The sequence below is a fragment of the Acomys minous genome (genome assembly GCF_964271855.1).
Source record: "Acomys minous genome assembly, chromosome: 2".
Lineage (NCBI taxonomy): Eukaryota > Metazoa > Chordata > Mammalia > Rodentia > Muridae > Acomys > Acomys minous.
Window position 1 is genome coordinate 68,038,990 of NC_140484.1, and position 23,300 is coordinate 68,062,289.

Here is a 23,300-nt window from a genome sequence, read left to right on the forward strand (position 1 = left end):
CCCACGTGGTAGGAGATGACAGAATATGTCACATATGTGCATGCATGCACATACACATACTACACACACCCCCACACACACACACATTTTTAAAAGAGAACTAAGAGGAAGTTGGTGGAATGATGTCATTTGGAAAATAAAATAATATAAATATGACTACTTACCAAAACAAAACTCTGCCTTTGGCCTTAACTTAGTTGCATCGCTAACCTAGTAAGAAAAAGAGGCCTGAGTTATCCTTCTCCACACACTATAATACTCAGTCTCTAATACTATGCAGTCTTCCACATGCACAATTTCCCACTTAGCATACCAATCTGAAATTAAAATGTAAAAGCAACCCAAAGATAGCAAACTAAATACAGAATCTAGGTCTCAAGTGTAATATAAGACAAATGATACTTCTACGTTTTCTTTGAATAAGCTTGTTTTGGTGGTGGTGGTAGTGGGGGTTTTTTTGTTTGTTTGTTTGTTTGTTTTGTTTTTTGAGACAGGGTTTCTCTATGTAGTATTGGCTGTCCTGGACTTGCTTTGTAGACTATACTGGCTTCCAACTCGCAGCAATCTGCCTGTCTCTGCCTCCTAGAGTGCTGGGATTACAGGTGTGCATGACAACACCTGGCTTTTGAATAAACTTTTCTCCAGGAAATGTGAAGCAGTTGAAATATACCAGTAGATGTTATGTCACACTTATACTATTAGCTTAACATAACCTACAACATGCCCTCAATGAACACAGAAACTATGACTACTCCCAAACTTCATATTTCTATGTTGGCAGCCAATTGGAGGCAAAGCTGGTGGACAAGGTGGCTCTGTCGCGCAATGGACTTCTAGTGACAAAGATGGTGGACTGCATGCTTGTTTATCTAAGGTCCGAGACTCCAGAAGTCCTTCATCTCTTTGAGAAGTCAATATGTCACTCAATCTCTGCTGATTTGGGGGTCATTAAATACAGAACAGCTCTTCTTACAAGGTGAAACAACTAGCTGCACTATACAGGTCTTTAAGATGCCCTCAGAATCCTATTCACGACCACTGCTGGGCTGCTCCTCAGTGACAGGACTCATTTTGTATTTTGTAATGAATTCTAGTCTGGAGTTCCTCATGACTCCCAACTACAATTCACAGCCCAGTTACGGTGAAGTAAGTTAGCATGCCTAAAGTGGAATAATAAAATTGTACAATCCAAACTACAGTAAGCTATGAGACAGAGGAAAAAGAGGCACTGCACAGAAAAGGTTACACTTTAACCAGGAGCAGTGAAGGAGAGGAAACAGTGGCCACTCCCTGCCTGCTTCACTGAGCTAATTATTACTTCCTTTCAGGAACAATCTCTCATTTTAGAGATACAAAATAACAACTGGGATCCACATAGATGGATAGTAATCCATTCTCATCAGCTTATTTCAACTAGTCCTTCCCTCACCATTCTATTGGCCGTGAAAAGCACTTGGCAGTACGTTTGCATCCTACATTGTACATGTACTATGGGCAACCAAGCAAAAAGGGGGTCAAAGTTTATTCTTACAGTGGAATCCTACTTCTCCCAGTAGCCATTTCTACAGAAGGCAGGCTGCTAGCTACTCTAAAAAACATTTTCTTTCTTTCTTTCTTTTTTTTTTTTTAGATTTACTTATTTTATTTATTGCATATGAGTGCTTTATCTGCAGAAGAGGCTATCAGATTACATTATAGGTGGTTGTGAGCCACTATGTGGTTGCTGGGAATTGAACTCAGGACCTCTGGAAGAGCAGGTGGCGCTCTTAACCACTGAGCCATCTCTCCAGCCCCTAAAAAACATTTTCAGTGTCTCAATTTACAGATCATGTTTGTCTTCTGAAATTTTACAGTTCGGCTTGAGCAGAAAATAATTCCGTTTAAATATATATATAAGTATATTTAATCTAAGGAATAATACAGATATATTTTGCCAATGAGAATAAATGCACATATTACAAAGCTGATAAAGTATTTTACATATAAAGATCAGTATGTCTTAAATAAAGGCACATCTATAAAATGGTGTCCTGTTAAAGCAATCCACACTTACCACAAGATTATAGCATAAGTTCAGTAGTACTGTATCACTACCATTAACAGTACTAAGTATGTCATTAGTAGTAACATTTGCAGCTCATTTTTAAAGTTATCAACAGATGCTCATACCTCTTGTATAAAACAAAGTTACAACACAGACTAACAAACAGGGCTAACATCTCAGCAAATTAATCATAACTTCACAAAACATTTAATTAAAACAAAAAACCAAACAGTTGTGGTGGCCACACTTTTAATCCCAGCAGATGGATCTCTGAGTTCAAGGCCAGCCTGATCTACATAGGAAGTTCCCAGGGCAATCAAGACTACATAGACAGACAGAAAGAAAGAAAGAAAGAAAGAAGACAGACAGAAGACAGATGACAGATGGATAGATGAATGGATAGATGGGTGGATGGACAGATAAAAGATGGATGGATGATAGTTAGATGGATGAGTAAATAAGTAAATAAGCAAGAAAAGCAAGCCAGCCAGCCAGGCCACCCAGGAATGGTATATCAAGCCTTTAATCTCAGCATTCTACAGGCAGAGGACAAGTAGATCTCTGAACTCAAAGCCAGCCTGGTCTACATTGTGAGTTCCTGGTCAACCAAAGCTATACAGTGAGACCCCATCTTAGGAAGCAAAACCAAACAAAAAAGTTATTATTAAACAAACATATAATCGGAATTTTTGAAAACTAAAATTCAGTCCTACAAAATCAATTTTTAAAACCAGAAATTAGTAAAATCAAGTAAAAAGGAAAACAACCTCATCCCTTCAACATGATGACTGTGCACATATTCTTCAAAATAAAACATATAGGGGCTGGAGAAGAGAGCTCCAAGTTCAGAGCACTTGCTGCTCTTTCAGAGGCCCCAATTTCAGTTCCCAGCACCCATGTCAGGTGGCTCACAACCATCCAACTTCAGCTCCAGGGAAACTGATGCCCTCTCTTCTGGTCTTTGCAGGTACTTACATGAACAATATATGTGTATACACACACACACACAATCAAAAATACATAAAAACTGAATGTCAGAGGCAATGGAATTTTTAAGTTGGGAAAAATATTTAGCAAGTAATATAAACTTTAAAAACTACTTTCCAGAACTTCTGAGACAGAGCCCGTTAGCTGGCTTCTCTCCTAGTCTGTTTACTATTTACTTTTCAGTGTCTTGCTAGGTAACTGAAGCTGGCCTCCTTCCTCCACTTCCCCTACTGGCTAGGTTACAGGTTTGCCACTGACCTTAGCAATTTCTCCCTTTTTTGATATTCATGTACCTGATCATAAAAGTCAAGATTACTTCTGTAACTTGTTACAGTCCATAAATTAAATTCATATTCCTTCCAGTTTTACCAACTTGAAGAACTTCCTAACCAAGGTAACCAACCATCATCTTCATCATGACCACAACCTGAGCATCACTGCTAAATCACTGTTCTGTCCTGGGGTAACACAATGGGAGCAGCATAGGTTGACCAACACTGTAATCCTGGCACACAGAAGGATTGAGAGTTCAAGGCCACGCTAGGCTACATGGTTAAGACTTTGTCTCAGAAAAATCAAAGAACAACAACAAAAAAATTAATGAATTTTTAAAATAATATGTAGAGTCTACCTTTGAAATGTAGGTAAGTTTAATGGCTCCAACTCGTGATGATCCTGAAGGCAGGTTCTAAAAATAATTATTAAAATACAATTAATACTCAACATTATTTTATTCATTTGATAATATTACAAATGTACTAAAAATGCTTGAAATTTGAAAAGAAACACATTTTGTAAATACACTTTATCAACTTGCATATTTACTAGATCTGACATGAAGGTAACACTGTAGCACCATGGGCTGTGGCTCTGTGGTAGAGCTCTTACCTAGCATCTGTGAGGTCCCAGGTTCTAGTCTCTGAAGCAGAACAGTGAAACAAAACAAAAAGATGGCAACATGGATAAGGAGCTGAGTCTCACTCTCATCCACTATGGTGCCTCCTACAGCTAAAGAGCTGTCTTTCATGTGTGTGTGTGTGTGTGTGTGTGTGTGTGTGTGTCTGTGTCTGTGCACTTGAAGATCTATAAAATCAGATTCTGTTTAGGAAAGCAATGAGAGAGCATTTAGACACAAAGCAATGCAGCTATAAGTTTTCTAAAACACTCATTTTACATTGATCTAGTAAAACTTCTTTATCCAATATCTCTTTAAAAATATTGGCCTTTTAACTCTTGACAGGGAACAGGTCAGTGCCTTGTTGAGCCATCCTCAGAGAAGCTTCTTCCTGCAGAAGATGCAGAGACCCACAACCAGACAATATGCAGAACACCCAGCCCTAAACACAATGTCTCTATCAGATCCCTCCTCTCAGGGATCAAGGAACTCTGAGGAAGAGGAGGCAGAAAGAGTGTAAAAGGCTAGAGGGAATAAAGAACGGATCATTAAATGGTCTAAGTGCTATGCTAAAAATCTATTTTAATGCGTTTTTTCAAAAATATTCTTTTTAAATTATTTTTTCATTTTTACTTTGTTATTGTTGAGATACTACTGTGTAGTATAAGTTTTGGTGTCTTTAAAAACTTAGTTATGGGGCTGGAGAGATGGCTCAGAGATTAAGAGCACTGGCTACTCCTCCAGAGGACCCAGGTTCAATTCCCAGCACCTATGTGGCAGTTCACAACTGTCTATAACTCCAGTTTCAGGGGGTCCAACACACTCACAGAGACATACATGGAGCCAAAACACCAATTAGTGCATATAAAAATAAATAAACCCTTTAAAAAATAATTCTTAAAAAACCTTAGTTATGTGATGTAAACATGTTTTTGTTTTAATCCCAGGTGTGGGATATGGGGCTGCTTCAAATTGTCCACAACAGCAAACTATTTGCCTTGTGCAGGCTCTGAGAGGGGCTGTTTGCCAGATAGTTTGCAGATAGTTTAACTCTGAGGACTCTGGAGAGAGAATAAATGCCAGAGCCCAGAGAGAGAGAAGGGGGCTCTGAGAAAGAAGAATACTGCTGCTCCCCCATGCTGCTCCAGGTTGCTGTTGATGTAGTTTGACGAGAAGAATTTGGAGATAGCCTGAAATGAAGACTGGATGTGCCCCCAAGGAAGCCAAGGGCCCTAACCAGCAGGAAGTAGCTAAGAGACCTAAGCCTCTCTACCCTCTAACCTTATTTCTCCCCTACCTGGTGTTGGGGTGGTGGAAGATATTAGGGTGGATAAAAGGTGGAGAAAGGAGAAAGAAACCTAACACCTAAAATAAAACTGATTTATACAAAATTAATGCCTACAGTACTGCATGTAGCCAAGGCTGGCTTCAAATTCATTATGCAGCCAAAGATAAGTCTGAACTCCTGACCCTTCTGTCTCTACTTCTCAAACGCTAGAATTACATGTGTGTGTTACCACAAGCAATCTCTTCAAGTCTTGTGTGGAGAAATGTATAGATTGGAACGTTTGTTTTGTTTGAGGCAGGATTTCTTTGTTGTCCTGTAACTAGCTCTGTAGACGAGGACAGACTCAAATTCAGAGATCTGCCTGCCTATACCTCCCAACTGCCGAAAGTAAAACTATGCACCACCACCACCCAGAGAACCAAAATACTTTTATTCTTCCCCCCCCCCCCCGAGACAGGGTTTCTCTGTGTAGCTTTGGCTGTCCTGGACTCACCTTGTAGACCAGGCTGGCCTTGAACTCACAGCGATCCACCTGCCTCTGTCTCCTGAGTGCTGGGATTAAAGGCGTGAGCCACCACACCTGGCCCAAAACTTTTATTCTTAAATTTAGGATTTATCTGTGTGATAAAAGAACTGTCAGGATTACAGAGAGACCTTGTCTCACAAAAGCAGTGGTGGTAGTAGTAATGACACCAACAGGAGGGAGAGGGGGAGCAGCAGGACTGCTGCTTCTGGCTGGACGCTATCATGAAACACTGTCATGGGATGAACAACGTGTAAACTCAAAGCCCTCAGCAAGCTGCTGCTACTGAAAATGGTAGTGCTGGGCCAAAGTAGAAGACGGCTGCTAGGGAGCTGGGGGTACAACCTAGTGGTTAAGTACCTGCCTGATATGCCCAAGCTCAACCAAAACCAAACAAACAACAAAAGGCAAACACTGCGAAACTGAATGGGGGCTGTAACTCAGCAGAGTGCTTTTGCATCCTGCATGAGGCCCTGGTTTAATTCAAGCTGCAGCTACACTAGTGATGGGCAGACATGCACAAAAAAAAAAAAAAAAAGTGGCTTGAGAGCTTGAACTAAGAACTAGGCTTGGAGAGTCTAAATAGAAAACAAAGAAGCAAGTTTATTCTGTTGAAAATCTGAAACTAATGAGAAAGCATGAGGAGATCCATTATGAAAATGATGATTTACTTACCACTTGTACTTATAGAGGGGAAGATGGAAGGAGGACACCCAAAGAAACTCTGGGAGAGTTAACAAGCTCAGTCTTAGTAAAACAAAAAAGCTCAACTTTAAAAACTCCCTCTGCCACAGTTCAGACAGAATCCATCTTTTAAACTGACTTGTAATAGTGTACATTAAAAAACAAACTTATAGGTTTATTCTAATGAATGACTAGGGAGTTCCTGGAAGACTAAACATTTCATAGTTAAGACAAACAGGAACTGGGAATCTTTGGCAGGAGCAAGCCTTCAAAGCTTTTTAACTCCTCACTACAGTTAAACTGCACTATGATTTGCTTTAAACAATACACTGTGCACAAAATCCCAAGTACAGATAACAAGGAATGAATATATAGACAATAAAATTATAAATTTTTAAAGTTTGAAATGTTACAGTCATGTATGTTTTATGTTTAAATGTTTTATTTCTTAAAAACGGAAGATTTGAGCCAGGCATGGTGGCGCACGCCTTTAGTCCCAGCACTCAGGAGGCAGAGGCAGGTGAATCACTGTGAGTTCAAGGCCAGCCTGGTCTACAAAGTGAGTCCAGGACAGGCAGAGCTACACAGAGAAACCCCGCCTCAAAAAAAATCAAAAGAGGAAGATTTAGGTTAGAAAAAATTAGATAAGAAAATGAAATACACAAATGTCTTCAGCAATACTCAACTATCACCAAAGTGAGTTTTTGAACAGTTTTCCTTCAACATAACATTTATATATTATAAATATATATTGTATAACATATGTTTATATAATTATATATCATATAAAGTGTATTTACTTATACATATAAAATTATAACATATAATATACACATTATGTTATACATATGCTTATTAATAGTATGGTATGTTATAAATATAACAGCACCTTCAGAATACATTTTTCTTTAAAGCTTCTCTAACTCCATTATTTTAGTTATCTGGACAGACATCTAAGTTTTGTATGAGGAAGAAAAATAAGAAAACAAAGCAGGGTGGGAATGGAAAGATACAAGTGAGGGGATAACAATCGGGACGTAACCTGAATAAATTATTATAATAACAAAAAAGAAAGAAAGGATGGCTCTTTGGAGGCTTTTGCATGGGAGGAGAGACATCCCTTCCTCAAGAGCTGTTATAGTCTGCGACACAGGAAACATCTGGGATGACAAAACAGGTTACCCGAACGCTATGTGATGATGTCAGCATAATGCGTCTGATGTCAAAAGATATCAACTGCTGTTTTCTGATTATATATACATTGAAAACTCATTGGATGGGCTGTGTGCCCTCTTCCTCAACTATAATAAAGCTCTATTTGAAAAAAAAAAAAAAAAAAGAAAGAAAGAAAGAAAAGAAAAAGAAAAAAGAAAGATAAACAGAAAGAAAGCAAAGCATGATGAACAGGAGTCTAGGTTACACAGCTTCATAGCAGGAGGAAATATATGTAGTTAGAAGACAAACCATATCAAATACCCAGTAATGATTGCTCCCAATCAGAAAAGTCTCAAAAAAAAGCAAAAAACAAACAAAAACAAAAACAAACAAACAAACAAACCAAAAAAAAAAACTCTGAGTTTCAAACTGTGTTACCTGACAATGAGCAAGAAATAATAAATTAATATGGCATTCAAGATAAAAAAGGAAATATGCTGCGTACACCTGTAAGTTCCTCAGCTCTTTTTGCCAAATACTTTTCAAGCCTCTTCAAATTCACTTCCTACTATATACAATGCATTAAGTCTGGATCATTACCAACCTCCTCAGCAAAACATAGCCACCAAATGAGTCCTTCTGATAAACTAGAGCAGATTTTTAGAGTGATGTCTAGTGGCCAAGAGAGCAGTAAAACAGGAGGTAGCTCCCTAGGGAGAGCTGAACCAAACTGCTTTACCAAAGCACTATGCACTGCGACATCTGTGAGACACGGAAGGAACCATCTGAAGTTGTTATTTCTCCGTAACTCAAAGTGGCTCTAGATTGGCCATTCCTTGTGGCATAATCTAATAGCTCAGCAGGATTTCAGAAAGAGGTACGTCTTGGATTTTATACTTAAAGGTGAGACAAACTTGGCAATAATGGCTAACATACTGGCTGACAGAAACAGACTTTTAAAAGTTTACTTAAGACTGAAAAAAGAAAATTGTAGGGACTGAAAAAGACTTTAAATTATGCAAATGTTCAGAAAACTCAATGTACTAATTACAAAAGGACAAATGTCTTTTTAAAAGTTCACGTGAGCTGGGTGTGGTGCTGCACACCTGTAATTCCAGCATACAGGAGGCAGAAGCAGGAGGATCAAGAGTTCAAAGGCAGCCTTGGGCTAGAGAAGTATAGCTCAGTGGGACAACCCCAGCCTAGCACAGCTGGGGCAATCACCAGCACCACACACACACACACACACACACACACACACACACACACACACACACACACACACACACACACCTTATGCACAAAAAGTCTTAAGTGAAAAGACTTAGCTGAGTGCAAAGCTTAAAAGACATCTCCTTGCCAAGATGGACTATCATCAATCCACACACTGCAGGCTTCTCCACTGGGCCCTTTGCCCTTGCTACTCTGAATCCTGGAATCACTGCTCCTCCACCTCTGGGCCAGAGTCAAGTCCATTCTCCTAGGTCAATTTTAAATGTTACCATCACTATTACAATGTCAGCTCCCTCTGCTTGTAAGTATGCCTTTTTCTGAATTCTAAGTCTGTGTTTCATAAAGGGTAACAAATATACTTTATTTTATATCTATCTGTGAATTGCAAGAAGAATCTGCATAAGAAATAAAATAACAAGTAACAGAGTTTTACAGAAATCAGGAGAACGGTATGTGAGGTCCTCTGCAAAAAGATGTCAATCAGGGAGAAGGCACTGACAGCGTATGCCTTGGCTCTGCAGGAACCAGTAGCTCAGATCTAGCAAAGATTCGGTTTTACCTATGAGGGAATCACGTCCCAGATAAACACACCATAAAAGACAAGAATCTGATTCATATGTTGAGGAAAAGAAACCAACATGAACTTTTGATTCCTGCTGCCCTGTTATTTCTCCCACTGACTCAGACCAAGTAAATGAAGATAATAACCGTGCAGTTAATTGCTCAGCCAGGTATCTGACTCCCAAGAAAGGTCCTCAGACCCAGGGATAAGGGAAAAAACAAAGTGTCAATAAGGTTTGCCAGCTAAAAAGCCTCATCATATAAAGTGAGTGCACAGTTAATGTAAACTGAATTAAAATATAACCCATCCCATACACTCAAATTTCAAAGATTGCCTATAAAAAAAGGGGGCGTGAGGGGGGTGCTAAACCTATATGGCAGAGAGTCAGAGGGTTAAATCAAGGCTGGTGAGAAGATAAAGAACTGGATTTAGCTCATACAAAAATAATAATTGACAATTTCAAATATAGTCTATACTTTTTAGCAGTGTGTCATTCAAGTTATGTCTAAACTTAAGATACTTAATTAATATTAAAATCCTTTGCAGCCCTCAGTCTATATAAATGAATACTGACACATTACCATTTCAAAATACACACAGGTAATGATGAACAGAGACAGCTTACTGTCTGTTTCTGGTTGTGTGAACCACGGTGAATGTCGAAGTTCCTGCTCTAGCCCGGGCAGCACAACACATACACCAGGTGGGAAGCGGGCCAGACTCTCGCCTTACATTTCACATATTTCACAATGATACACATCTCCATTTTCAGTCTTAGGATAATTTTTATTTGAAATAAAAAGTTCCACAGCACGAAGCTTTCAACTATTCAACAGATGGTTTTTAAAACTTGGATATTTGCCTATTTATTTACTTACTTACTTACATTATATTTATTGGGGCAGTAGGGAGGGAAGGAGAGCGTGTGCATCATAACTCCTGTGTGGAGATCAAAGGAGGAGTTTTGGAAAATCTGTTCTCTCCTTTTCCATATGGGCTCCAGGAGCAGAGCTCAGGAGACCTGCCACAGTGCCTTTACTCGCTGAGCTCTACCTCAGCCTTTAAAAGTCAGATTCTACTTTTCGACTTCTTACATCTATCCCAGAGATGTAGAGGGAAAGAACAAAATAAAGTTCACTTCCGTCACAGACTCATCACAGTGAGGGACACCACATGATGAAAGAACTGTCTATGCCCAAGAGGTCAATCCTGTCTGTAGTTTTTCCAAATGGTAACACTCACAATCCTAGGCAGAACACCTCAAACCTGTAATTAGTCAAAACATTTTCTACTAGAAACCATATTTACATCACATGAGGGAGAAAACACATATTCAGGGATAAATTTTTATTTCAATCAAATAACCTTAATTTTACCCTCTGAGGTTCAAGTAAGAGTACAGGTCACAGGTACCAACAGGGGGAGAAAGTTAAACCCAGGAGAAATAAACCTACATATGTACTGTTAAGGAAGACAAGTTTATAGTCTATATCAAATACTGTGATAAATACAACTTTGTGCTGTTGTATGGCAAATCTTCAGTTTTTACAAACCTGTGGATTATCCATGTACCATACAAAGCTGTCTTCTCTGGTATCCAGGATGAAATACCGTCGAAGAAATTTCCCGCTGTTTTCATTTTCTTCAATGTCTAGAAAACCACAAATGCGATTCTGTCGATCCACATAAGGCATTTCTGGGCTTGAACATTACACTGTAAAATGAAAACATTAACAATAAGCTCCTAGGGAAGAAGAAACTTCTCAGTGAATGACAAGATTAAATCTGGGCTATAGTGCAATCTATTCCACAAGCAGCCAACGTTCCAATGAAGGTGAGGCCAGTTAACAGAAGCGCACCAACATTGTACACACTGGCAAAAAGCACTTTAGGACTGAAGTTTGCCACAAATGTGTATTAAGTCCAACTTCAAACTGTTGAGGACAAAGAATTCTGCTCAGTTACATAACTTACTTGATCTCCCACCTAAATAAAACCAAGCAACTAAAATAAAATAAAATAAAATAAAAAATCAGCCTTTCAAACTTTAATTTCCTTATAAATCGAAATGACTTATCCTTTAAGGTTATTTCACGGTTTTAATTTTTTTTTAACTTTTTTTGTTTGTTTTAAGACAAGGTCTCGCTATGTATTCTTGGCAGGCCTAAAACTCAATATGTAGACCAGGCTAGCCTCCAAGTCACAGAGAACCACATGCTTCTGCCTTCTGAGTACTGGGATTAAAGTCATATGTCACCATGACTGGCTGATTTATTTCACTTTTTAATTAAGTGTGTGTGTGTGTGTGTGTGTGTGTGTGTGTGTGTGTTTGTGTGTGTCCGTGTGTCTGTGTGTATGTGTATGGGGGTGTGCACATGCAAGTGCAGGTGCTGAATTCAGAAAACAGTGCCAGATACCCTGGAGCTTGAGCTATAAAAGGCTACGAGCTGCCTGGTATGAGCACTAGGATTTGAACTTTCGTCCTCTGCAAGAACAGAACGCACTTAAAGCCCTGCGCCATCCCTCCAATCCCTTAAGACTATTTTTTAATTCACGCAATAGTTAACATTTACTGACCACCATTGTATGCTAGCCTCTGTGGCAGACTCTTAAGAATAATCTTAATCTTCAAATCAATCCTATGAGCAGGCATTAGCATCTCCATTTCTCAACAGACACTGACAGGGAAAGTGCACTTTCTAACTAAGACAGCAGGAGGGCCAGATGCAGTGGCACACCTGTAATCCCAACACTCAGGGAGGCAGAGGCAGGCAGATCTCTGTGAGTTCAAAGCCAGCCTGGTCCACAAAGCAAGCGCGTCCAGGACAGCCAAGGCTACACAGAGAAACCCTGCCTCAAAAACAAACAAACAAAACAACAACAAAAAAGAGAATCCAATCAGCAAAAGCAAACTGGGGAACAAAAGGAAACTCAAACCAATTTCTTCAGAAAGTAGAGCAGCTACAGATGTAACCTGTTCAGCGGGGCTAGAGCAGAGGACTAGGGTTCAATCCCCAGTACCCACATGAGAGCTCAGGACTGTTTATAACTCTAACTTCTGGGGATCTGATGCCCTCTTCAGCCTCTACTGTGCACTGCATGTTCACAACACACATACATGCAGGCAAAACACCCATACAAATAAATAAAAATAAATGTTTAAAAGTGTTACAGTGATAGCACAGCATGCTATCACTCAGAATATGCAAGGACCTGGGTTCTAGCCCCGCCAGTGCAAAAAATAAAGAAAAAGAGACCACAAACACGGGAGAACATGTAACAGCATACTTCTTTCAGATAATTGATAACTAAGAACAGACAGTTAATTGTTGCAACACAACAGTAAGATGGGCAAAAACCTTAGTAAATCAGCTCATTATTGAGAAAGGTAGGACAGATTTCTAAAAACAACTCTGAGATGCTCTTAAGGCCTACTAGGGCAGCCCAAACAGAACCAACAAAGCACCTAATACCCACTGTTGGGATGTGGGACAAGTGAACTTTCATACACACTGCTGGGGAGCAAAATGGTTTACCAACTCTGAAAAACAAATTAGCAACATCTTCTAATAACAGGGTTTTTGTTTGTTCATTGTTTTGTTTTGTTTTTCTTTTTTTCAAGACAGGCTTTCTCTGTGTAGCCCCGGCTGCCCTGGAACTTACTCTGTAGACCAGGCTGGCCTTGAACTCAGACATTAGCACTCCCCTGCCTCCTGGGTGCTGGGATTAAAGTTGTGCACCACCACCACCTGACTTCTAATAATGTTAAAAATACCCATACTTCACAAACCAGAAATTCCAAATCAAAATCCTATAAGCAACTGTTTCTGAGCCTCTAGACTCAGACAACCCAGCTGACCTGCTGCTGACTGAGCACAGTGCAACGAAGCCTTACCTGGAAAGGAGTGAAGGGCTGATGCACAGAGCCACAGAAGCCTCACCTGTACTGTGCTAAGCGACAGAAGGCAGACCAAACAGGTTGTGGAGACAGAATAGGTCACTAGGGGAACTAAGAGGCTGACTTCAAAGTGTTCTGTACCTTAGCTGCGGTGAAATACAAACTTTGGACATATCAAAGCTATAAAGTCTACTGTGCTACAGTACAGAGAAATCAAGCGGGAGCTGAGTTGTAGAATCCTTCCCTGCCAGCCTGAGTGCAGAGGGCTGGAAGGGGCTACAAAGGCTACTAAGGAAGAAAACGGTCAGTGATTTCACCCACCTGTCGACATGGGTGCTACAATACTGACCCACCCACCAGGGGAAATATGCCGCTGGAGCCAGAGCAGCCAATTACCTCAGTGAAACCAACCACTCTGTGACTGACCAGGGGCCTGCTCCACGGGAAGGAATACACAGCTGGTATTATGAGCTGGTCAAATACCTGTTGCTGGGGAGGTCAGAGATCCAAGGGAACAACTTACTATCACTGCTCCCCTAAGTGGACATGTTGTCCAACTACCAACACTAGTGCAACTGGCAGCCTAGGACAGACAAGTTCATTTCTGAAGAAGTCAAGTTAATGCAGACACTCATATCTGGTCAAAATGCTGAGAAACAGTGACTGCTGAGAGCTCAGTCCTAAACAGAATATATACATCACCATCATTACCGTCTTTAAGGCCCACTGAAGAAGTGGGGGTGAAAAAAAGTAAAGAACTAGAGGGAGAAGTGCCATAAAATACTGCAATCCAGACATGACACTGCTATTACAAGAACGAACATCAGCTATGGATACCATCACAAGACTGGGCCCTTCAATGTTCCATTATAGACAGAGGATGCATCCATGGGGCTCCATCCTTTCCTGACAAGCTATTGTCTAATAGTGGTTGTTTTAATGATGCAGCCACTTGGGGACTAGTTGGGGAGAATAAGAAGTTCAAAGAAAAAAGAAGGTGGACCACAGAGGATAATGGGAGTGACTATAACCACAATATACTACATATATATATGTATATATATAAAACTATAAAAGATAAAGAAAAATATAGTAAAAGAATGAACTGCATGCAATATAAAAAGAGCAAAGCAGCTGCCCAACCATGGTAAAAAGATCACAGTTCTTGAACTAGGGAAAGGACCAACTACAAAGGACTTAAAAGATTTGGGGGGGAGAGGAACATCTTGATTGAGGTAGTTTCCCAGTTGTATACATGTGCCAAAATTCACAGAACTGTACACTAAAATGGGTAAAATGATTACATGTAAAAACATTGCAGCTATTCTGAGCTTAAACAAATAATATCATATATACTCAACAGAACAGCTAAAATGAAACAGACTAGCAATAAAATTTATTTATACACAGTTGATGGGACATATAAAAGGGTGAGACACTTCGGACGTAGTTCTACCCTGTGGCCCACACACCAGCCCCAGAGAAATGAAAACACGAATGCACAGAAAGATGGACAATGCTCAGAGCAGCTCTACTTACAGCTATAAACTAGAGACAAAGATGCCCCTGAACAAGTGAATAGACAATAAGCATAGCACAGCTAAACTATGGATTACTGGTTTATTGTACAAGGTAATTACTGTCATGCAACAATTTGGATGAATCTCAAAATCATTATTATACTAAGCAGAAAAAAAGCCAAGCACGAAAAGCTACACAATATACAACAAACACAATTCTAATTGCTTGGAACTGGGCAAAAAAGGGGAAAATTAACAAAAAGTAAATGTACAGGTTAGTAGCAACCTTGAGCCTGGTGTGGTGGCACACATCTTAAGTGGCTTGGGAGGCAGAGTCAGGCGGATCTGAGTTCAAGACCTATCTTGTCCACTTAGTGAGTTCCGTGACAGCCACAGCTATGAGAGAGACTCTGTCTCAAAAGACCAAAACAAACAAGTTAGTAGCAATTTTAAGAAATCATTCATAAATAACTACAAACAATTTTTAAAGAATTTGAATGGCAAAAATATGCATAATCAAAGCCAACAGAATATGTTGACAAGTTATTCCACAAAGGGCTATACTTTCTGTTGCCAAGAAATATCAAATAACATATCAAAATTCAACAACCGAAAAAGCAAGTCAAAGACATGAACAGATATTCCACAGAAAAAGATATAAGCAGACTTTTAACAGAAAAACACTATGGCCAGCCTGAGAGCCTAAAGAAGGCAAACAGAAAAGGGAAATCTCTGTACAGAGTATCTGAATCTGAAATCCTACAAACTCTAGATCTCTGAAAATATAATAGCGCAACAGCAACAAATCACCACTGTGTATGATTCCAGAGATGTAAACACCTCTAATATTAAAACCATCACATGAAATATCAGGGAGAAGAAACGATCATAAAATCTCAAAAATATCACCCCACAGACTAATCACAAAGACGAAAATGTATCTTTGCAATGGAGAGGTTTTTTGTTGTTGTTTGGTTTGGTTTTATGAGACAGGCTTTCTCTGTGTAGCCTTGGCTGTCCCAGACTCACTTTGTAGACCAGGCTGGCCTGGAACTCACATAGATGTGCATGCCTCTCTGCCTCCTTGAGGCAATGGAGAGTTCTTATAGCCCCACCTTTACCAAGTACTTTAAAATCAAAATGAATCCAGAAATTTGGTCTTATGGATATGATTTCTCTCTCAGTAGAGCACACTATATAAGTTTACTGCTATGAAATATCCATAGTAAACTGGGCACTGTGGCACAAACCTGTAATCCCAGCACTCAGGGAGGCCAAGGCAGGTGGATGAATCTCTGTGAGTTCAAGGCTAGCCTGGTCTACAGAGTGAGTTCCAGGAGAGTCAAGGCTACACAGAGAAACCCTGTCTCAAAAAAAACCCAAAAGAAAAGAAAGATCCAGACTAAACACATAAAGCAAGCAGATTAGCATCTGTATACTTATGGAAGGGTAGGCAGGAAGTTAGCAATTGGCACGGTATGGGAAAGCATGGGGTTTTCTTTTGGGAGGGGGGATACAAATATTCTAAATTTTGGTGACAGCTATACAACTGCAAATACACTAAAACTCAATGAACTACAACTTTAAACAGATGGATTACACTGGACTATATCTAAATAAACTCTCTCTCTTTTTTTTTAATGAAATAATTGTTAACTGTCTTTCATCCTAAAGCATCAGAAATCCTCAGGGGCATTTCCTCTCTTAGATCTGTGGATGGTGGGTAATCCAAGGCTTCCTTTCTATTTAAATGACCAAAACAAACAAGTTAGTAGCAATTTTAAGAAATCACTGATAAATAACTACAAATGATTTTTAAAGACTCTGAAAACCCTGGTGCCTAGAACTGCCTGATGATGCCCCTTACCCACAAGCCCCCGCCTCCCACACTCTATCCCCTCAACACCAACTGAATAGGAAACTCTGGGACTGAATCCAGTCACCAGTACTTTTTTTGTTCACCCAAGGCCAAAACACTGTCATTTCAACAGGATCCCACTCGACCCAGAGTAAACGCCAGGGCCTTTAGAAAAACCTGTAAGGCCCCACCTCCCTGCTCCCTGCCATCCTCATAGTCCCCACACCCACCCACGCACTCATCAGGCACCAGACTAACCAAACAAGCTCCCAGTGTAAGGCAGGGAAGGGCCTCTTTCCCTCAACTCCCCTTCCTTTAGTGAAGGTATCTGTCCCTAAGGCCTTGGCTAAAGCTGCAGCACCTCCAAACCCACGACTCATCTCCCCTTTCTGCGTCTCTCGCCTCTTTAGCGCAGATCACATCTAACAGGTGACAGCTTATTGGTTACCTGCATCTTGTCTACTTCCCCACTGTGGAAGGCAAGCTTCACGAGAGCAGGGATTTTTGTTTTTGTTAACTCACTGTTGCTTCTTCAAAGTCTACAAGAGCATGGTGGAAGGTCTCACAAACTACCTTCTGAATGAAGTGTGAAGTAACCCATAATTACTGCGTCCAATGTTCAGGTTTCCAGACACAAAGCTGCTTTTTGTTCATCACTGAAGAAGTCACATAGCAGATTTAACTGGTTTGTTTAGATGACAGGAAGGAAAAGGCCCTAGTACTGTATTCCTATTTGATTTTAAATTCCCAGTCAAGTAAGCATCAGGAAAAAACAAAATTCCACGATCAACCCACCTCCTCAGATCTATTCTTCAACTTCATATATGTATCAAGGCACAGTTCGATTTAAAACTCAGTCACAAATCAACACCCACAGTTATCATTCATCGCATCAGCTGGCAACCAAGAACCAAGCCAAGACACAAAACAAAAAAATACAGAAAGAAAAGGGAAGGAAAAAGTGAATTCTATACTGAAAAGACTTCCTCAGGCCACAGAACATTGCAGTATTTGTTAATCAGATGCTGTATGGACCAGAATCCCACACCAACAAAATAGAGGACGCTCAGTTGTCCTTCCTTCCCCACGGGAATTGGTTTCAGGTCCCCCTGGATACCAAGGACGGTGCTGCTCAAGGCCCTTACGTGAAGTGGCACAACATTTCCACAGAACTCACAGGCCATCTGCTGCATGGCACCTCTAGACTACTTAGAATACTGAATGCAGCACATAAATGCTACATTGATGGTTGCTCATATAACAATGTAACAAGAAAAAAGCCTGTGCCTGCTTAGAACAGGAGAAATCTTTCCAATCTGTAGTTGGCTCACTTTGTGGACCGAGTCCACACTGTACAGACATCTGTGCAGTCAAGCATGACCTTCACCTACCTGCCACACACAGCTTTCAGGACTCTGGCACCCTGAGTACCACCTTAGCATCCTTTTCCTCTCCAGAAACAACTGACAGAGAGGGGAAAGAAGTGTCTTCAGGAAGAACAGGGGAAGACAGGAAGTGTTCACATACATAGTGGTAAAGGTCTCCAAGATATTTTATTCAGCAAAACTTGGAATACCTAAGAGACAGGGAGACTGACATTCCATCTTCCAATTCACTTTCTACCTACACAAAAAACTGCAATGTACTCTGCCGTCCTGAACAAGGCAATGGTGAGAATTGATTTTCTTTCAAATTAATTAATTAAAAAACTAAAATAAAAGCAGCAGGGCAGCAGCCTACAAGCCACCAGGTGACAGAAGGAAGTCAGTTTCCAGTGCACTGAGTAGCAATTGCCAGCATGCTTGTACTCAAGTGATCTTGTCATCAAAAAAAACTAACTACAGAGAAAAGATCTGTCTGTCTCTTCACCACCACTCTCCACCCCACTAAAGGGAACAAGATGGCGCGAGTAAGGAATGAAAGAGGCTCGGCCACAGAAATTTCATACCTAGGAACTGTGCAGTACGGAGTCTTCATGCAAAATATCACAGAAATACCAGCTTGTCTGTTGGACATCAATGGCTGAACCATTAATCAAGGAGAAACAGATAGGAAATAATGGCATTTTTCCATTCTTCTGACCAGTCCCTATCCAAACAGATCCCCAAAGGAGGACAGCAAAAAAGTTACAAACTAACATATGGCAGTCCCTGTATCCCAAGAGCTTTAGACAATAGATGACCAGATGCTGTTCTAAATTAAATACTTATGCTTTAAATTAGAATAGATCAGATTTTTTTTTCTTTTCCTAGATAGGGTCTCACTATATAGCTCAGGCTGTCCTAGAACTCAGAGAGCTCCGCTTGTCTCTGCCTCCCAAGTGCTAGGATTAAAGGCATTTTCAATAGCTGTAAATGATAGGAGCACTATCCTTATTCATTGAGCAAGGGTGGAAAACAGAAAGATTCATCAAAAATGGCTAAATATAGCGAATGGCAAACATTAAAATTGTCTTACATTTATTGTCACTGGCTCAGACTGCCAATAGTCCAATGGCATATGGACCTGCATTCCTACCCCTAGCACTGGGAGCGAACACCTGACATGGAGGATTTACTGTACCGGCCCTCTGAGATCACTCCTAACTCTCACACTGCTAACAGCCATCTTGTCTTCAAGAAGAGGCTAAACAGAATTCAAAACTGAGAACTCAATGGTTACACTCTAAGAAGCAAGGTTGCCTAAAGGTATAGAATCATAACTTCTGGAGTGTAAAGCTATCAGACTGACAAATCAAATTAAGACTTCTATTTGGAAACAATATTTTTTTTTTAACTCTAAAAAAAAAATCCAAATCCTAAAGGACTCTAATTTTCTTTTAAATGAAAAAAATTTTTTTTCATTTCAAAGAAAGTGCAGTATAAAAATGACCAAAACACTATCTTTTAAAAACAAAGCTATTCTCACCAGGCAGTAGTGGTACATGCCTTTAATCCCAACACTAGGGAGGCAGAAGCATAACGATCTCTGAGTTCAAAGCCAGCCTGGTCTATAGAGTGAATTCCAGAATAGCCAGGGCTACACAGAAAAACCCTGTCTTGGGAAAAAGGAAGGAAGGAAGAAAGCAAGCAAGCAAGCAAGCAAGCAAAGCTGTTCAATTTGTCCAATGGCTCATCAAACGAATGTTCATTTAAATATATTCTAAGAACCACAAATGCACATATTCTTTACAACACAGAACCTACAAGGAAATTTACTAATCTTTAAATTGTTTACTCTTTAATTGAAACAGAGTCCTAGTTATGTAGCAAGGTATCAACAGGATGTCCATCTTTCTTTCTTTCTTTCTTTCTCTCTTGATAAGTTTTTCTATCCTGTGACTCTGGCTGTCCTGAGTCCTGGAGCTCACTATGTAGACTAGGCTATCCTGAAACAATCTCTGTAACACCAGGCTGGCCTGGAGCTCACAGAGATCCACCTGCTTCTGCCCTCCAAATGCTGAGATTAGAGGTACCCTCAACAGGATGTCATTTTCCTGTGTAAAAGCATCCCATACAAATGTTTCTAAAAATAACTGAGCATTACAGCAAGCTTCTAAAGCCACTGAATGTTTCTGCCACATGAAGTAATTTCATATACAAGTCAATCTGTTCTCAAATGCTGTAAACTCTATACTCAAAAATGGTTGAAATAAATGAATTAATTAATAAAACTAAAATTTGATGTTTATCTTCTACTGAATCTATCTTAGTCTATTATTGCAGATCTGAAACAATTTTTGAAAGTTTAAATAAAGTCTTTATATGCCAAAAATGCATTGCTCAGGCATGCATAAGGTGGGGTGCTTAAGGCATCACTGCTACAATTCTTGAAACTTTCTAGTCAGAGCAGAGTAGCTACTGGCACATCTGCACATCTGAACAGTCGCTACATCCCACCAAAAAGACACCTTCCTCATCCTTACACAACAGAGCTATTTAAACAAGAACAAGACAAATGCACACCATAAAACATGTCCATGTCAAAGTCTGACTTAAATTACACTAACACATTATTTCTTAGATTTCCTTCTGGATTACAAATTATGTGGGGGGAGGGGTTAGCAGCATGACAGTAAAAAAACTTTCACTCAGCCTAGGCCCAGAAGTCAGTTTTTCAGTTGAAAAGTCCACATAAAAATGTTACGTTTCCACCTTTCCCAAGTATCTTCCTAGGCACTGCCCACAACATCTTATCCCATCTTTGAATACTGCCCACAGTAACTGTTTAAAGAAAAGAATCCAATGCTATTCTTAACATCCTTAAATACTTCTAAAAAGGTCCTTCCTGCTTATGAACTCATGGTCGTTTCCTCACAATTGTATACTTATCCTGTCCCACTGTCTCAGTCTCCGCCAAACAGATGTACACAGCACAGTCTTTCCTATTTTGCTACACTGCTAAAACCAGACAGAAAAAAAAAAAAAAAAAGATACAAACCTACTGCTTTTACCCCCCAACAGCAACAGTGAAACTATAAGCCAACAAGATAAAGGGAGACAGAAGGCAACATGTAAATCACTTCCCTGCTGTTGCAGGCTATTGACCCTTTATTCAAGCAGATTGACAGTGTGTCCATTGGCACAAGGCTACTTTTCAGAAATCTGAGGTTTGGCACTCGGTAGAGTTTATAACACTATAAAACAAACTATTAATTTGAATTCTGTCTGACTTAATATTCTTTTAAAAAGAAATTTAACTTTCCCTAGGGAGAGTTGATCCAAACTATGAAATATTTAGATCTGAGGAAAAATGCTTTGCCACAAGTGTGTTGGTAAGAAAAACAAAGATGCACTGTCTTCAAAATTCGTGTTGTTAATTTTGAAGTTTTTGAAGTTCCTCAACTTCAGCTGTAAACTAAAAGTGGTTTTTCATTTTACTCCCAAAGCTTCTGAATCACTTAACGCTCCCCTAAACTTCGCTGCAGATTCGTCCAGGGGCTAGACAACGTAGAAAGCACAAAAGCTAGATACTCGAAGGGAAATAAAGCTCTACATTTTAAGATAAAAGACAATGGTATAAACCTTGGAGTGGGGCATTTGTTCCGGTCATTAAACACACAGGAAATAAGCTTTTCTAGTTAGAAAACTAATTTACAAAGGGCAAGGGCTTCATTAGAGTTCAGAAAATCTTATTAAAACAGATAGCGACCAACACATGCAAGCAAGTATGAAGAAAGAATGGGGAGGCGAACTAGAAAATGAAATGCCAGAAACCACCTGAGTATCTGTTCCTTAAACCTGTCCTGGAGGCTTGGTCCCAGAAAGCAAGTCAGTTTCTGAATTTCCTCGGCCCTCGGTCGAGGCTCTGCTAAGGGTGTCTTAGCAGAACAAGGATTCTAGCAAAGGCGGAGCCCCGAGAACGGCAGGGCGCTTTCAACCTGACACCACTTTCTCCCCGGACGCTCTCCCGGGAGGGTCAATAGAAAGCATCCGAAAGGAACCACAAGCCGGGTAGGGCGGACCCAGAGGCTGTTCCGCAGCCCTCCTCCAAGTCCCCAGCCCAGAGTTCAGGCGCCTCTCCGGTCCCCACCCGCGTGACCTTGGCCAAGGCACTCCCAATCCTGCCACCCGCTGCCCGCACACGCGGGGAAGAGGGGCTGTGCGGGAGCCGGCGGCAGGGATGAGGCGGGCACGGCCCCTGGAGCCGTGCAGCTCCCGACAGGCGTCTGCTACCGGGATCCCCGACAGGGGCCGGGCCGTGGCGACAAGGAGCGCGGACACTTAGGAGCTGTGGACTTCGGCGGGGGGGATCCGCAGGGCGGGCCTCGGAGCGCAGAGAAGCCCGCGCACAGGTGAGCCCGGCCTCGCCCAGGTGCGCGCGCCAGCGGACGCGCGAGGAGGCGCGGCCCCGCGCCCCCGGAGCAGCCGGTAGCCGCCACACATTCCCCTCAGCCTAGCGTCTCTCACCCCGCTTTTCCCCTTCCACAGACACCCGAGCTGCACACCTCATGCCCCCACTTTACCGCGGCCTCCGCCCGGAGCACCCGCGCCGCCGCGGTCCCGGCTCCTTCAGGCACTCAGCTGCCGGGAGCGGCGCCCACGACGGCCCGCCCGCGCACTGCGCACGCGTGCACGCGCCACCTCTTCCCCCACCAGACGGCGACTGAGATTCTGGAGCGGGCACTGCTAGTCGCGAGCACTACAATTCCCGGCGGGCTCCGCGCGCGCCCGGCGGCGTGGCGGGCAAAGAAATTGGGCGTCTTCCTAGTTCTAGGGCGGTGGCGCGCGGGGCGCTGGGTTCCTGCGCCGCGCTGCATCCTGGGGCTTGCAGTTTTCGAGGACCACGAGGCTTGTCTTGGGACGTGGGACTCGGGGTCCTCTGATGACATCACCTAGAGCTGCGAGGCTCAGGGAATCTTTAAAAATAGGCTTGGTTCCTTTGCAGATAATTTGCAGGCTGTCCCACTGTTGGTGGAAGAAGCATAAAATTCACCCGTTGCACACCAGTTTTTCTGCTTCTAATCATTTCTTTTTCGAAATGTAGTTTCACCTCATCCTTATCATGGTGTTAATAGTGCAGGAGGACAGGGGAAATTTAAAGAACTGGTCGAAACTCTTGCAGAGAGATATAGACATATTCAGCATATTGGTCTAGCAACTACAGTGTATGAAGTCCCTGCCCTCCTGACCTCATGGAGCCTGTGTTTCGTATGGGGAGCTAGCGGGGTGTGG

The 23,300-nt window shown here is 41.3% G+C and overlaps 1 protein-coding gene across 6 annotated transcripts in view; it reads right to left on the reverse strand.

The window, feature by feature from the left end:
• PLEKHA1 (pleckstrin homology domain containing A1) overlaps nucleotides 1-22,751 on the reverse strand; it is a 51,381-nt gene extending 28,630 nt beyond the window's left edge. For 4 of the 6 annotated variants that reach the window (XM_084772327.1, XM_084772331.1, XM_084772330.1 and 1 more), the window contains exons 1-4: nucleotides 22,592-22,751; nucleotides 10,925-11,085; nucleotides 3,663-3,719; nucleotides 165-210 (exon numbers count right to left, since the gene is read on the reverse strand). In XM_084772327.1, the coding sequence (XP_084628453.1) occupies nucleotides 165-210; nucleotides 3,663-3,719; nucleotides 10,925-11,065 (244 nt within the window). In that variant the 5' untranslated portion in view covers nucleotides 11,066-11,085; nucleotides 22,592-22,751. Of the gene's footprint in view, nucleotides 1-164; nucleotides 211-3,662; nucleotides 3,720-10,924; nucleotides 11,086-21,845; nucleotides 22,046-22,573 lie in introns of those variants that run through there. The other 2 variants (XM_084772328.1, XM_084772329.1) reach the window with 2 other exon arrangements.
• Between the last annotated feature and the right edge of the window lie 549 nt (nucleotides 22,752-23,300).